Source organism: Hetaerina americana, unplaced genomic scaffold, assembly GCF_022747635.1.
Source record: "Hetaerina americana unplaced genomic scaffold, ioHetAmer1.1.p SCAF_12, whole genome shotgun sequence".
NCBI lineage: Eukaryota > Metazoa > Arthropoda > Insecta > Odonata > Calopterygidae > Hetaerina > Hetaerina americana.
The window spans coordinates 2,301,986-2,315,889 of NW_027286292.1; the positions used below are offsets into that span (position 1 = coordinate 2,301,986).

The window sequence follows — 13,904 nt, forward strand, 5'->3', positions numbered from 1 at the left end:
GACCGGAATTCCCGTCTACAATTAAATAGGTGACGACGTAACCTTGAAACTACTCATTGGAAGCTAAACAAATTGGCACACAATGAGAAAGAAAGCGGTGGGAAACCTCCATAAGGACCACCGAGAAGAAACTGAGTCATTTTCCTCGACGGCGATATTGTTGTTTCATCTTGCTGTTCATCGGGCGGGGATAGGAGAGAGAGAAAGTTAGAGAAAAAACATGAAATAAAAATTTTCCTTTCGGCGTGCAATTGCACGTTTAATTTATTCATGCATGTCGACACGTCTCACAGTAATGTTACTACTATATACGACGCATTCGCAAGTGACAAGAGCAAGAAAACAGTGCTCGTCTGACTGTTAAGTTTTAAGCTATATCCCAAGTAACATAAATACAGACATTAGAAAATGCCTTACAGATTTCACTGAATAACTCAGAATATTTTCACAGTGGCCGCATTCACTCTTCGTGTTGTTCCTGTGAAAATATTCCTCACCCTCCCTCTTCAAAACATTAAAATAGTTCCTGACAGAAAAAAACAATAGACACTCACGATTAGATCAACCTAAAAAATTAATGCCATGAATCATTTATATTTGCTGGTGCAGTTCCATAGTTAAAACTGGTCGTTTACATATCCAATCATTCAGCTCATCTTTGTGTTCGTCTAATATGACTCAATACATAAAATAGAAACACAGAATATTTACCATGGGTCGCTCAGTAAATTTCACATGGCTCTTAGAAACTGACCAACACTGAATTTTAGTTCGGATATTCAATAAAAAATCAAGCTTCACATTGATTGATAGCACCCCTATTGTACAATAACATTACAAATGTATTTATTAGGCAAACCTCGGAAATTTCAAAGACAAAAATGACGCTGCACGACAATTATCTTAAAACTTTTTAAAATCACAATTGTTTCTTTTTTTAGTAGCCCCCGCCTAAATCAAGGCGGATGTCAAAATAAAACCTGATCAAGTGACAAAAAATTCAATAATCCATGACCAAGATCATTTATCCATACCTGTCACGTACACATACACTAAAATATCACGGTTTATAAAAACATTAAATCCAATGCTGTTAAATTACTGTCTTGGCGTCGCCCACTCATGGCGCCGGCCTCGAGAGCGCTTCGCTTCCCACGGCGACGCCCACTACACAGCAAGCCAGACACTTGGAGACTCAGCATCACATCAGAATGCACCAAACCACGCCCTGTAACACACATGCCATCCAAAACTACCTTGACTATTAGAAACGAGAAGCTTTGATTTTCATGACTTCAGGTTTTGTGCACTGAGTGATACGGGTGCACTTTTTTTTATCTTACACCTATTTTTTTCCAGTAAAACGTCTTTTGTATGAGTTCATGGGTCCAACGCGGAAGCTGCATCACCCTTTTCAATAACTCTTTTGACAGGAGGAGATATTGTTACGCTAGCATTCACAGACAATAAAAAAATTACATTGGCGGGAGGTGCTCAATTGGCAAGATCCTAGAGGGGACTAAACCTGCAGTTACAAAGGAGTATTCATCACACGAGACCAGACCAAAGACATGATCGCGAACAATGGCACGACACCACGCCACACCTGGCCAGGCCACCCTCGCTGGCTGGAGCCGCTGGATCCACACGAGGTCACTGCTCCAGTGAGGCGGACGCCCACTTCAGGACGGTGAAAATGAACGGAGCGCAGAGGAATGTTGACGAAAGAGTGTAATGAACGGTGTACCTTTCCAATGCAAGAGAAGGTGAAGGAGAAGGGTGTGGGGCTTTTAGCGAGCGAGATTTCAAGTCTAAACCTAGGGAAACTAATAATGAAAATGAGGGGTTCATACGCCCGATACTCGTCCCCATGGACGGAACTTCAGGCTGAGACAATTAAAACGAATGCATAAAAATGAAAAATAATAAAATGGCTAGAAAATCCCACTCTGATGCACATCATAACCTATAAACTTAAGCCTTGATTATTTTTCATTTTTTTCCTTAAAATCTTTTCTTAATATTTAAAATTGTTTCTAATTTGCATCGGTCAAGCACTCGCTTGAATGCTTGATTTTTTGTTCATTACTTAATTTCATTTTTTCATAATTTTTTACTTATTCGTCCATATTTGGCAGCGCAGACTACATTTGCCTGCTAAATATATGCTGGCGCCCTGTATTTACACTCCAAAGTGTATTCGGGAAGCTAAACATAAAAGAGGAAATAGCACTCTTAATTGCATGAACAGAAAGAGGAAATAGCACTCTTAATTGCACGTACGAAGCCGCGGAATTCGAAGATCACAACAAGAGTTCCCGCGGCGCAGCCACCAAAGGGACCACACTCACGACGCCTCGTGAGTGCGGCCCCTTTGGCGAGTGAGTTGTCGCGAGCCCTCGCGACGCGTCGGTCCCGACGGGCCGCGCTCGGCCGTCGTTACGTGGGGTTCGGGATGTGAGGCAGCTTGGTCACTTGGTGGGCGCGACGCACGCCCGTCCACACCCGCAGCCGGCCGCCCGTCTTGACCGCCACCTACGTCCCGCCACTGTTCCCCAGGCCCGCGCCCAAAGAGGCCTGGAAGGCGGAAGCGGTCGACGACGAGGCCGTGCGGGTGGAACCTCCCCCGCCTCCGTCCCGCTTGCTGCCGGGGGCCACGGCGGCGGAGGCAGTGGGGGCGGCGGAGGAGTCAGCCGGGGTCCGGGGGAGGCGGCGCCGGAGCCAGGAGTGCTTGAGGGCTGCCGCGGGCGTGAGCCGCTTCTCCGGGTCCCACTCGAGGCATCGGCGGATGAAGTCCACGAAGAAAGGGTCACTGCAGTTCTTGAGGGCGTTCTGGAGGTCCTTGGAGCCGGGCACCCCGCGGGTCTTACCGCGGCGTGTCAGGCCGGCGCTCAGCACGATGCTGCCGTCTTCGCGCGTCGATGCGGAGCAGTAGCGCGGGTAGCCCTTCGAGCTGATGAAGATCTTGGATCGCTTGCAAGACTCCATCACTTTGGCGGGAGGCATGCCGATGAGTTCGATGATGCACGCCAGCTGGTCTCCCTCGTCCTCGCCGGGGAAGAGAGGGAAGCCCGTGAGCAGCTCCGTGAGGATACAGCCCAGGCTCCACATGTCGATGGGCATCCCGTAGTGGCCACCCATGATCACCTCGGGGGCTCTGTAGAACCTCGACTGGATGTACGTGTACACTCTCTGGTTTTCGTAGCAGCTGGATCCGAAATCAATAACCTGTCGAAGAATAAGTGCGGTCAGTTGGGTCATACACAGGGTCATGGGAGGGTAGGATGACATTTGAGGAAACACGCAACAAGAATAAAAGAACGCGATGAGAAATATTCGCCCATTTAGACAGTTTCTTCCCCTTTAGCCCTGGATCAGAGTCTATAAGGCATGAATTTCTCCGGCTTGGAACAGGGTCAATCGTTAAAATGAATGGTTCCAGGCATTATATATATTTTGGTAAGTTTGCACAACAAGAGGGCGGTAAACATGTCAATTTATACTTTAAATTTCACCATCTTACATTGCACTCTCCAAGTTCATAGGAACCTTTCATAGAAAGTTCATAGAAACATTTTTCTGTGCTCTATTTGAATAATCCATCATTAGTTCAACATTTCACTATAATATTAAAATTAAATGACAGTGAAATATGAAAATAACCAAAAATGGGTGCTTTAGGAAAGTCAAGCTGTCTCACAACCTTAGACCAAGAAAAATAGTATTGAGATATAATGGGAGGGATATTGAAAACATATTTTTCTTACGCTAGATGATTGGAAACCATCTATGAAATGGATAGGAAGTAATTTTGCCTTTTTTTGAAGGAAAATAGCGTTAGATAATATATTTAATAAATAAAGAATTATGCAGAAATTTAGCTATGACTATAAATAAAAGAAGACATATTCCTATTCATCACCCTGAAGATTGCACCACCGAAAATTTAAAAAAACCTACTGTCAAAGTTACGTTTATTCTTCCTGTCAACGTTTAATGGAACGAATGATTTTTTCTTATATATACATTCACGTTCGTGAGACTTTACAAACGCATACATGTGAAATAGATGAAGACGTGTGAAAGGATAACTAAAGAAGGGCCAAGAGGCATGCGGGCAGCCACCCACAGCAACACGTGGGCTTCGTCATACGGTTTGTGACACAGTCATCAAATTAGTTTACAGTGGGGCGCTCAATAACACTTTAGAAAATCCAAGAGATGGCTCACAGCAACAGAAAAGGTTTGCTTTAAGGAATACGCATCTCTCATTAGACTACACTTAAAATTTCAGCTATCCCCATCACGTGGTTTCATTTTCATACTCAATTTAAGCAACAAACCTGCCCTTATTTACAAAAAAAGAAAAAATGAGGTTCATGCGGTGATTTAACACTTCTATTTAAAAGGTATAACACCGATAGAACAAAGCTTAGCTGGTTGAAGTTCATGACACACCTGCTCCTGCTTTTGCGACTACTTACAATTGGATGAATGAGTTTAAAAGTGGCCTTTTATCCACAAATAATGAACATCGCTCAGGACACCCAGGGGTAGTGAATTCCTCTGGGACTAATTCCACAATATGGTTTCGAGTGCACGACGAATCAAAGTGCGCAAAATAGTTGAGGTCACAGGCATATATCACAAAGAACAGTGTTTTCAACGTTGCCAAAAAATTGGGTTTGAGAAAATCTGGACAAGATTGGGGCCGCATGTGCTCTCAGTGGAGAATAAACGCAATCGTGAGGTCGATCCGGAGGTTGGTTAGGCGCTTTCTCGTCGAAATCCAGACGAGTTTCTGCGTCGACACATATCTGTGGAGGAAACACGGATACACCACTACAATACAGATTCAGGAAAGAAGCAGTCGAAACAGCGAATTTCTATGGGCGATCCGGCTCCGAAGAAGACGAAGAGGGCGAAATCAGCCGAAAATGTTATGGCCACGAATTATTACTGGGATGCACGCGGAATCATCTGCAATAATTACGGGCAAAAAGACAAGCGATAAATGAAGAGTATTATGTCAGTGCACCGATATCAAAAACCCGACCTCCATCCCTCTCCCACCCGCTTTTTAACTCTCTCACCAATTCCCTACTCCTCGTGCACCTACAGCGATATAGTTTACCTTCTGAAGTACCAACTATGCCCTACCTTCTACATTGGACAGTGTACCACACCTCAAAATATTAAGCGGGGAAATGGCCAATTGAGCACACTAATCGCGATAACAACACAAGTGGAAAACACTAATTAAATATGGATAAGCACTGACAGAAGTAGTTTGAAAGATGGAAGTTTACATTCATTCCCTCAACTCACTCCATGGTGGTGATCCTAGCACGCCCCACCAGACTCCCTTGAGCTGCGTGGTGGGGTGTCATGTCAAAATAATTAGTAGATCTTATGCATTTTCGAATTTTCCGTTCTGCGTGAGGAAAACTACCAAAAAATACTACCAGATAGTAATTACCTATGTTGCATATTAACCCAACGTTTTTGATTACTTTCCTTATTTACCTTCTTAGTGTAGTGAATGGAGTATTTACCAACAATAAACGCAATTTCGTAATGAGTTTAGAGGATATTGCATGAGCGGGGTGTCTAGTCGCCCCCATCCACTTGCCATTTCCATTCCGTGCTATGTGTTTGTGGAAGTATTGGAGTGGGTGTTGTATGGTTGGTAACCGATCACCACAGCCACAAAGCCTTATGCAGTAATGAGTACATAGAGAGATAAATTAAGTCGGGTGCTTGGCTTCGTTTGTTATGACAGCGTATTGTGCGAGGGTGGAAGGGATACTTGAATCTGTCAGTGAAGGTGTCTCTTTCTCGTATTTCAGCACCGTTGTCGAGTCCAGCAACATAATTTCGAGTTACAATAATCCCCATCATTCGTCGCAAGAACACTAAGATGTCCGTGCCTTTCCAAAGGGCTTTGAGTCTTGTCTGCTCTCTACCACTCTTTGCCGAATAACCGTACCAATGGTTTATTTATATCCTCTGAAAATATTCCAATTTTAAATAACGTTTTCATCTTGGGGGCGCAAATTACATCTCGCTTTACGAAGGACCTACATTTTCTTCTGAAATAGTACCGCATAAAAGCCTTTTTGTCGGCACTACGTCATAATACCTGACCCATTCTGAATTCCTAAATTCGGTCCCGTTTATATTTTTATTTCTCAGATATTTCTTTTTTTAGTCCAAAACTTGGCAACTTTTCTATTTCTGACACTCAGTTCTCTAACCTCCATTCCTTAAAGCTCACTAATATCTGGTCGAAAGGACCAGAGAGTGGCCCGCAATCCGCCGTTGCCCTAATTTCTCCGCGAATCGGCGAGTCGTCTCTATATAATCTACGGTTGCCGAGGGAACTTCCGTCGTTTATGAACACATAAAAGTGCTCCCCTTAGGCATTCCTGAACCAACATCCTCTAAAGAATCAACTAAAAAACACGGTTAAATAGGAAGCACTTTATCCAGTGTTTCACGTGCTCGTTAATATCACAATTTCTTAGTTTTTGCTCTTCATCTCGAGAGACCTTTACGGAGACGTTTCAGGCATATAAAAATACAACATCCACCTTTGAATTCCAGCTCCTCGATTAGAGGATATCACAAAAAAAAGGCCGGGTTGCTTTTCGTACGACCTGTATTTCCTAAACCCGTACTGTTTATGACATAGTAGGCCCCTACCGTAGAAATTGGCCATTATATTGTTAACGAAGCTGTGTTAAAAATTTATTAAAGGATTAGGCAGGGTGTTGCAAAGATAAAAATGGGCTACATCTGCATAATACCCCGCAAGCCGCCGAAAGAGTGAGTGTTAGGTCACCAGCCATACAAGCAAACTCATTACATCTACATCAACAGAGATATTGGTTCGATCATACAATCGAACAAAATTAGCCACCACGCAAGAAGTTCCTTACATGCTGAAATATTTGGTAACAAGACAATATTCAAATCATAAGGGAACATGTCATACATTTCAGATTAATGAATGAAAACCTTCACCTCTGCGATCATATGCATTTTTATCCTTAATGCTGCGAAGGAAAAACGGCATTTTAAATCTATTCGTTCTGCAATTACTGTTACACTGCTATCATGTTCATAACAACTATTGACAAACGTAGCTGCTCTACGTTGGACTCGACCTAGTCCCAATATTATGCCTACCTCGTGAGGATCCCACACACCTCAGATCATCAGGTCGGGACTATATACGGTGAATTAAATTCGCTCTATTACCCTATCAATACATAACTACGTTTGTCATATTGGCTTCCTATATGCTGTAAATGTTTCCGGGTGAAATACTCTCCCAGGCGTAAATGAGGGAAGACTAACTCCGCAGATTCCACTAGCATTTTTTTTGCACGACTATGGTTTCGTTGTAAGGCATCATTATCAGGAATCAGCCAAGTCAGTCTTCCCTCAATATGAAAGACTTCCACCAAGTAACGCCTGAGATAGGGCATGAAATACTCTCCCTCCAAAAATTCATCGAAACATTTCCTTTTAGTTAATTCTAGCTCCCAAGTCTCGCACCACTTTTGGATCGTATATTACGTCATTTGGTAATGATTCTCCTGACTGGATTAACCCCTCTAGATCACTGCATCGTCACCAAACGGACGAAGTTTACTGGAAAACCGAGTAATATTGTTATCAATTTATTAAAGGAACAATAGCCGAAAATATTATGAAAGATTAAGTACTAGTTGGATACGCAAGATCTACCCATACAGAAACCATGCTGAGTTTTATCAGTAAACTCTGAGATTCGAGACAGGTTGGCAATTACTAGGATCTTCTCTATTGCCTATCTTCAACGTGGTCGTGGCACTGGCTACTTTCCTGTCTTTGGGAACTGTGGCGATTATGTGAAGTTTTGTCGAATTTTACTTCCAAATAAGGAGGTCTTTCTGATGATATCGTGTCTCCCGATATACTTTGAGCAAATCTTCTATTTTTAAAGTCGGCGACATGCTTTCCTTGATAGCGCTTGAGCCGTTTCATTGTTTTGAAATATTTCATTTTGTATCTTCCTAGTCTTGACCTGGCGTGCTCTCCTAATTTTTAAATGCCAGCCTCCTATGTGCTCTAAGGGCTTTTAATACTTCAGCATTGTACCAACTAGGTTCCGTCCGGTGCCATTCCTATTTCCTAGGCATGTATTTTTCCAATGCAGACCGCGTGACTTTAAGGAAAGCACTCCACATACTCAAACCGTCTCTGTTGCTACTACTCTCCTGAAATAATTTTTAGCAGCTCACGCCTTTACACGTCGTAATTGGCCCGGTCAATCAAGTATATTTCTCTTATGTGATTCTAATTTTTCTCAGTAAACATATTGAATTTAACTTGCTCTTTTCTGAGGTCCGTAGCCCTTCAAGTTTCACTGTAATTAGGACTTCTTCTGATAAATTTGTTTTTAATAGATCAAGTATATTTTTCCCTCTGGTATGTGTTAATAATAACTGGTTTAACGATTGTGATGTATAAACACGAAGCAGTGACTCGCATGACTCCTTGTCCTTACCTCCTCCTATGAAACTATAGTTGTCCTCGTCTACGGAGATAAGATTCAAATCCCCTCCGGTTTACACCTCTCCTATCGCTCGGATGGGAATTCAACTAGCGACCTCTCCTCCTATTTCAAAAATGGATTCATTTCCGGAATCGCGAGATGTAGAGTAAGTATATATATATATATATATATATATATATATATATATATATATATATATATATATATATATATATAAACTCTTCTTAATTTAGAGTCTTTCATTAAGCTCAAAACGCTTTCAATTTAACTATTAGAAAAGGTTTTGGTCCTATTTCAAAAGTATCCTTGACTAATATGAGCTACCATTTTCTCCATCCCTTCTATTAATTCTAGAGTAAAACCTACGCCAGCAAGGCCGTAATGAACGAAATTTTCTTCCGATATTTCTTATCAGCAAATCCGCGGTCGTTTCCGCCGCAGACCCTGCAAGTGTGTGAGAGAAACAAATGTCGCTATCTACTTAAGGAACGATTGGAAAGAACACTTTACCAGGGATATCTTCATTACAAAGCGTTAGCACCGCACGTTCGTGAAATCCGACTGAATCGCCTGCGTTCCTTATTCTACGACACCAGCCCAGGTGAGCGATGGGGAGGGGAGGAGGGTTGGACAGGAGCCCGGTGTCGCCTCTGTCGGGGATTCAATGGGACTATTATTATAAAGGAGGATTAACGCCCTCGTAACCGTTACGGAGCACGAGGGACTTTTATAAGTAAACCGTATTCGGGAGCCAATTGGAACTGTAATACAATATCGCATAAAATTTATTTCCCACTTCTGCCGATTCTTAGCTTGGTTCTTTCATGTACGCTCGTTTCGCCATACCTAACTTCGTAGGGAATCGTTGAGAATTTACTGAGGGCCACCTCTTTATTTGATGGTCACGGTTGGGAGACACTGGAAGTTCGAAGAGGACGAACTTTTACAAGAGAGACAAACTTTTACAAGCACTCCAGTACCAAGCTGATAGGACGGAGAAAACCCAAGGGGCGCAATGCAATCAATGGTAGACGAGATCACGGCCAGGATATCAGAGGGAATTTATTGCAAGGTCGCTCGCTTTAACGCATTATTTTGCCCCACACAATAAAAGACTGCACAATTAGGAAACTTTACGACATAGAAATGACAATTACTCTACTTGCTGGTGACCTATAACCTCCTGCTACACATTCCTCTGGCTGTGAACAGGGCAATATGCCCAATACGCTCAACATCCTCTCCTTAATTTAAAAATCAGTTGTTGAAGCATTTCTTTCGTAAGCCCTTTCATGGGTTAAAATCACTCTTTATATCCCACAACATAAAAAACAAGAGGCCGATATGATAGCGAAAAACTTAAAAAGACTAGAGGAAACATTTCTTTAAAAATTCACTCGTGTTGTTTCATTCGGTCATCTACCGGTTAAGGTAGGCATTGGATGGACAAAACTACCAAGAAATATCTCTTAACAAAAAACAACTCAACATACTACTCTACAAAAGGTCCATCTTCATCTCGGTGTACTTCCTTCCTCCCTTCATCCCCTCCAACATCTATATCCTATTCCTACCCTGTCCTCGTTTGCATAACACTCGACCCTCTATTACGGTCTTCAACATCCCATTGCCGATCAAAATGCTTTTCATTAATTCTTCCTGCCTGCTTAGGCTTTCTCCCAACAATCCCCTCTCCTCGCCCACCATACATAGCACTGCCTCGTTTATTTTCCTTTCGGTCCATTTCACCTTCTCTATCCTTATCTACACCCACATTTCAGAAGCCTCCAATCTACGTCTACCCTGCTGCTTCAGTGACCATGCTTCCGCGCCGTACATAACTACACTCCATATCAAATTTCCACTAGTCTTTTCTGAACATTTTTACTCAGCGTCCCGCCCGTCATTTCTCGCCTCCTCTTGGAAGCTTCTTTGCCTAACGCAGTTCTTCTCCTTACGTCGAGACTACTTTGACCATTTTGGTTCAAAACACTCCCGAGATTTGTAAACTGTTTCACATGCTCTAGTTTTTATCCTCCTATTTTAAAGTTTAACTTTTCCTTTTTCTTTTTGTAAAACCCCGAAGTCTTTGTTTTATCAATATTGATTCTCATCCCCTATCTATCGTCCTGAGTTTCCAATTCACTCAGCAATGCTTGCTACTCCTTCGCTGACTGACAAACTAAAGCTTGGCCATCAGCATACATAACTGATTTTACTAATTTCCCTGACTTTCATTCCTAGCTCCAGTTCTTCCCATGCCTCTTTAACCATTTACTGCACATACACGTTGAACAGCATCGGTGACAATGGACAGCCTTGCCTTGCTCCTCTTTCTAACACTGCCCATCCGGACTCTCCGTTCCCCACTCAACCTGAGACAGGTACAGGTTGCGGATTTGCTTCCTGTCCTTCCAATCTATTCCTATTTTCTGCAAAATACTCGAGAGTTTTTCCCAGTTCACTCAATCAATTTCAAAATCTACGAAACAGGAAATATGCCTGATTGTATTCTACATTCCTCTCGATTGGTGATCTCATTACTGCAATGGCATCACACGTACCTCTCCCCATCCTAAACCCAAACTGACCATCCCCTAAGTAATCATTTGCCCTACTCTCTCCTATTGTTGATGATCCTGAGAACCACTTTAGCTGCATGGGAAATCATACTTTGTTCTGTAGCCCTCACATGATGTAGCCTTAACCTTTTTCGGAAAAGAAACTAACAATGATCTCACAAAGTCTTCTTAACAGATTCGCTTCTTATAGATGCAAAGAATCAGTCTATATAGTCCACACCGTTCTTCTACATATTCCTTACACTCTCTTGGATCACTTCTGTGTCAACAATTATCTTGCCCAACTTATCTCTAACTGTCAGCACAGATCTTCCCTTATTACTTCCCGATAGTGATCAAACCTTGCTCCATAGCGCACTAATTTCACCCTTCTTCTGTAAACTTTCCATAACCTCGCATTGCATCTTCGTCGGTTTTACTTTTATCCCTACTAGTAATATTCTATCCGTTGCTTGTCCTATGTTTACCACGCTTCTTCCTACCTCTTTATTCAATATTATGGCAACCCCTCGCTGGCTCTCGTCCCCGCCGCTGTATAGTATTCTATAACTATCACTCGAGTAATCCCCGCTAACCTTCTATATGACCTCGCATAGACCTAAATTTCCTCATTGCATCTCTCGCTTTACATTATCTAATTTTCCCATCCTCAACATTGCCCTAGCATTTGCCTAGCGAACTCTGAAGGAAAATGCGAAGCACATCGCATAACATTTTAAAATGGTTTTTAAAAGTTCGATACCTCGCGACTGGAAGCTAACTCACATATGGCCACATGCGTAGAGATACGGCCACGCTACAGATGTGGAGAGAGAGAGGACCACAGCAATACAGACCAATTCCTTAAATATCGACATCCTGTTTAATTGTAGAATATATCATTGCTACCCATACGATTGTTTATCTAGACAGCAGGATGGGTTTAAAAGTTTTTAAAAGGTAAAATTTATGCACATAAATTCATCAATATTTTAAATGGAAAAGTAACTTCGTAAATTCACACGACTTTATTAAAATACGAGTTAGGCTTCGACTTCGGACGCCATGCCCCAGATGATCCCACGTCCAACGTCGAAACCTAGGTCGCATTTTAATGAAGTTAGTGTGGATTTACGAAGCAGCTCTTTTCATTTTAAATATGCTGTGTACATTCCATAAAATTACGCCTGAGACAATAATGTCCGTCGGATGGTTATCTGTGACCTCCAAGCAAATCCTTAAGGTTACGAAACAGGAAAAAGCTATTGGGGGCAAGATCTGGTGAATATGGTGATTGGTCAACCAATTTGAAGTGAAATTCGAGAATTTTTAGCATTGACGGGCACCCAAGTGTGAGCAGGTGCGTCGTCCTGAGAGAAAGGCACTTTCTTCCTCTTCAAATGCGGTTGGTTTTTGCAATATGGGGCATCAGCTTGTCAAGTAATGATGTGTAATACTCTCCCATTATTGCTTAACCTTTTTGAATATCATTGATGAACATTATCTCGTAACCATCCCAATTTGAGTCGTGTGGAACCGATTAGCTATGGATTGAATGGCAATATGTATGCATCGAAGACTGTTTCCATTGCACGGATAAAAAAATACTCCTTCGATATCAATTCCAATCGCTTGCGTATGGATCGCCGGATCTCACGAATTGCTAATTCAACTGATTGCATAGTATGCCAGTGTTATTGAGCTGCGGTTTCGTCCAAAGGTCAATCGATCGCCTTACTACGGAATTCAAGTACGATAAAGTATTCGGATTTGCTTGCATGAGAAACGCCTTACGGATTACGCTATGGGAGGGTGTGTAAGAAATGTAAGTTCCGCAAACACCTAAAAACCTATCTCATAACAAGAGAGTGAGGAATACATTGGGTCAATACTTGGGACATGCCCAGATCGTCTCCTCGCAGTCGGGAGCACGGTGTAAAAATCTCTTCGGCCATTACGAACGAAACGTAGCGGGGTCCATGACAGAGGCGTCTGCCTATTTCTTCCGAGAGAATCGCCATTCGCCACGGACAACCAAGACACCCTCATGGCTTGAAAGCAGGGAACCTGGATATTAGCGTTAACTCGGTGCGCCCATGATGCAGTTACTCGAATGCACCACCTCGGCCGGCTACAAAAATAATGACTAAAAAAACCCTCATGTTCTTCCGGTGCCGCCGATATTTGGTCAATCTGTATTCCCTGTTGACATCCGTACGTATAACTCCCTTATTTTCTATTCGTCACACGTGCCAATACAAACTGGCAACCCTGCTGCCTGTGGACAATTTTCTGAATAAATACATATATTTGGCTCGCGGGTAGGAAAAGAGTTGATGACCTCGAGAGAACTCGTCCGAAACAAGAACCAGCAGCGCGCGGGAGGCGTGCGCACGGGACGGAGGGGTTCCTTGCACTACGACGCGCATCACCCCCCACGACAAGCTTGGTCTCGTCTCCTCCGTGAAAGTGTGGCCGCCGGTACGGGGTGGGGGGACCCGATGCTCCCAGTTGCGGATCGGCGGAGGCGGGCTGGAGTCCAAGGTGAGAATGAAGGGGGCTGAGATAAGAGGCGGGGTTAACGTTTTTTAGACCCTGCTAGACACGGCTATGGTGTAGCATGGGGTGATTACGCACCAGACTCATTATGACTCGAGATACTTTTCGCTCACAGCGCGATCGGACAACGTTCTACCAATCACTTTTCGGTCGAGGGAAAAATGATATCTTAAATCCATCTGTTCTACACTTAATTTCTCTAACTTTATCGACACGAT

The 13,904-nt window shown here is 42.9% G+C and overlaps 1 protein-coding gene across 1 annotated transcript in view; it reads right to left on the minus strand.

Moving 5' to 3' along the window:
• Window positions 1-232: 232 nt before the first annotated feature.
• Window positions 233-13,904, minus strand: part of LOC139685651 (dual specificity tyrosine-phosphorylation-regulated kinase 2-like) — a 44,497-nt gene continuing 30,825 nt past the window's right edge. The window contains exon 2 of the mRNA XM_071582608.1: window positions 233-3,228. Within this exon, the coding sequence (XP_071438709.1) occupies window positions 2,536-3,228 (693 nt within the window). The 3' untranslated portion in view covers window positions 233-2,535. The remainder of the gene's footprint in view (window positions 3,229-13,904) is intronic.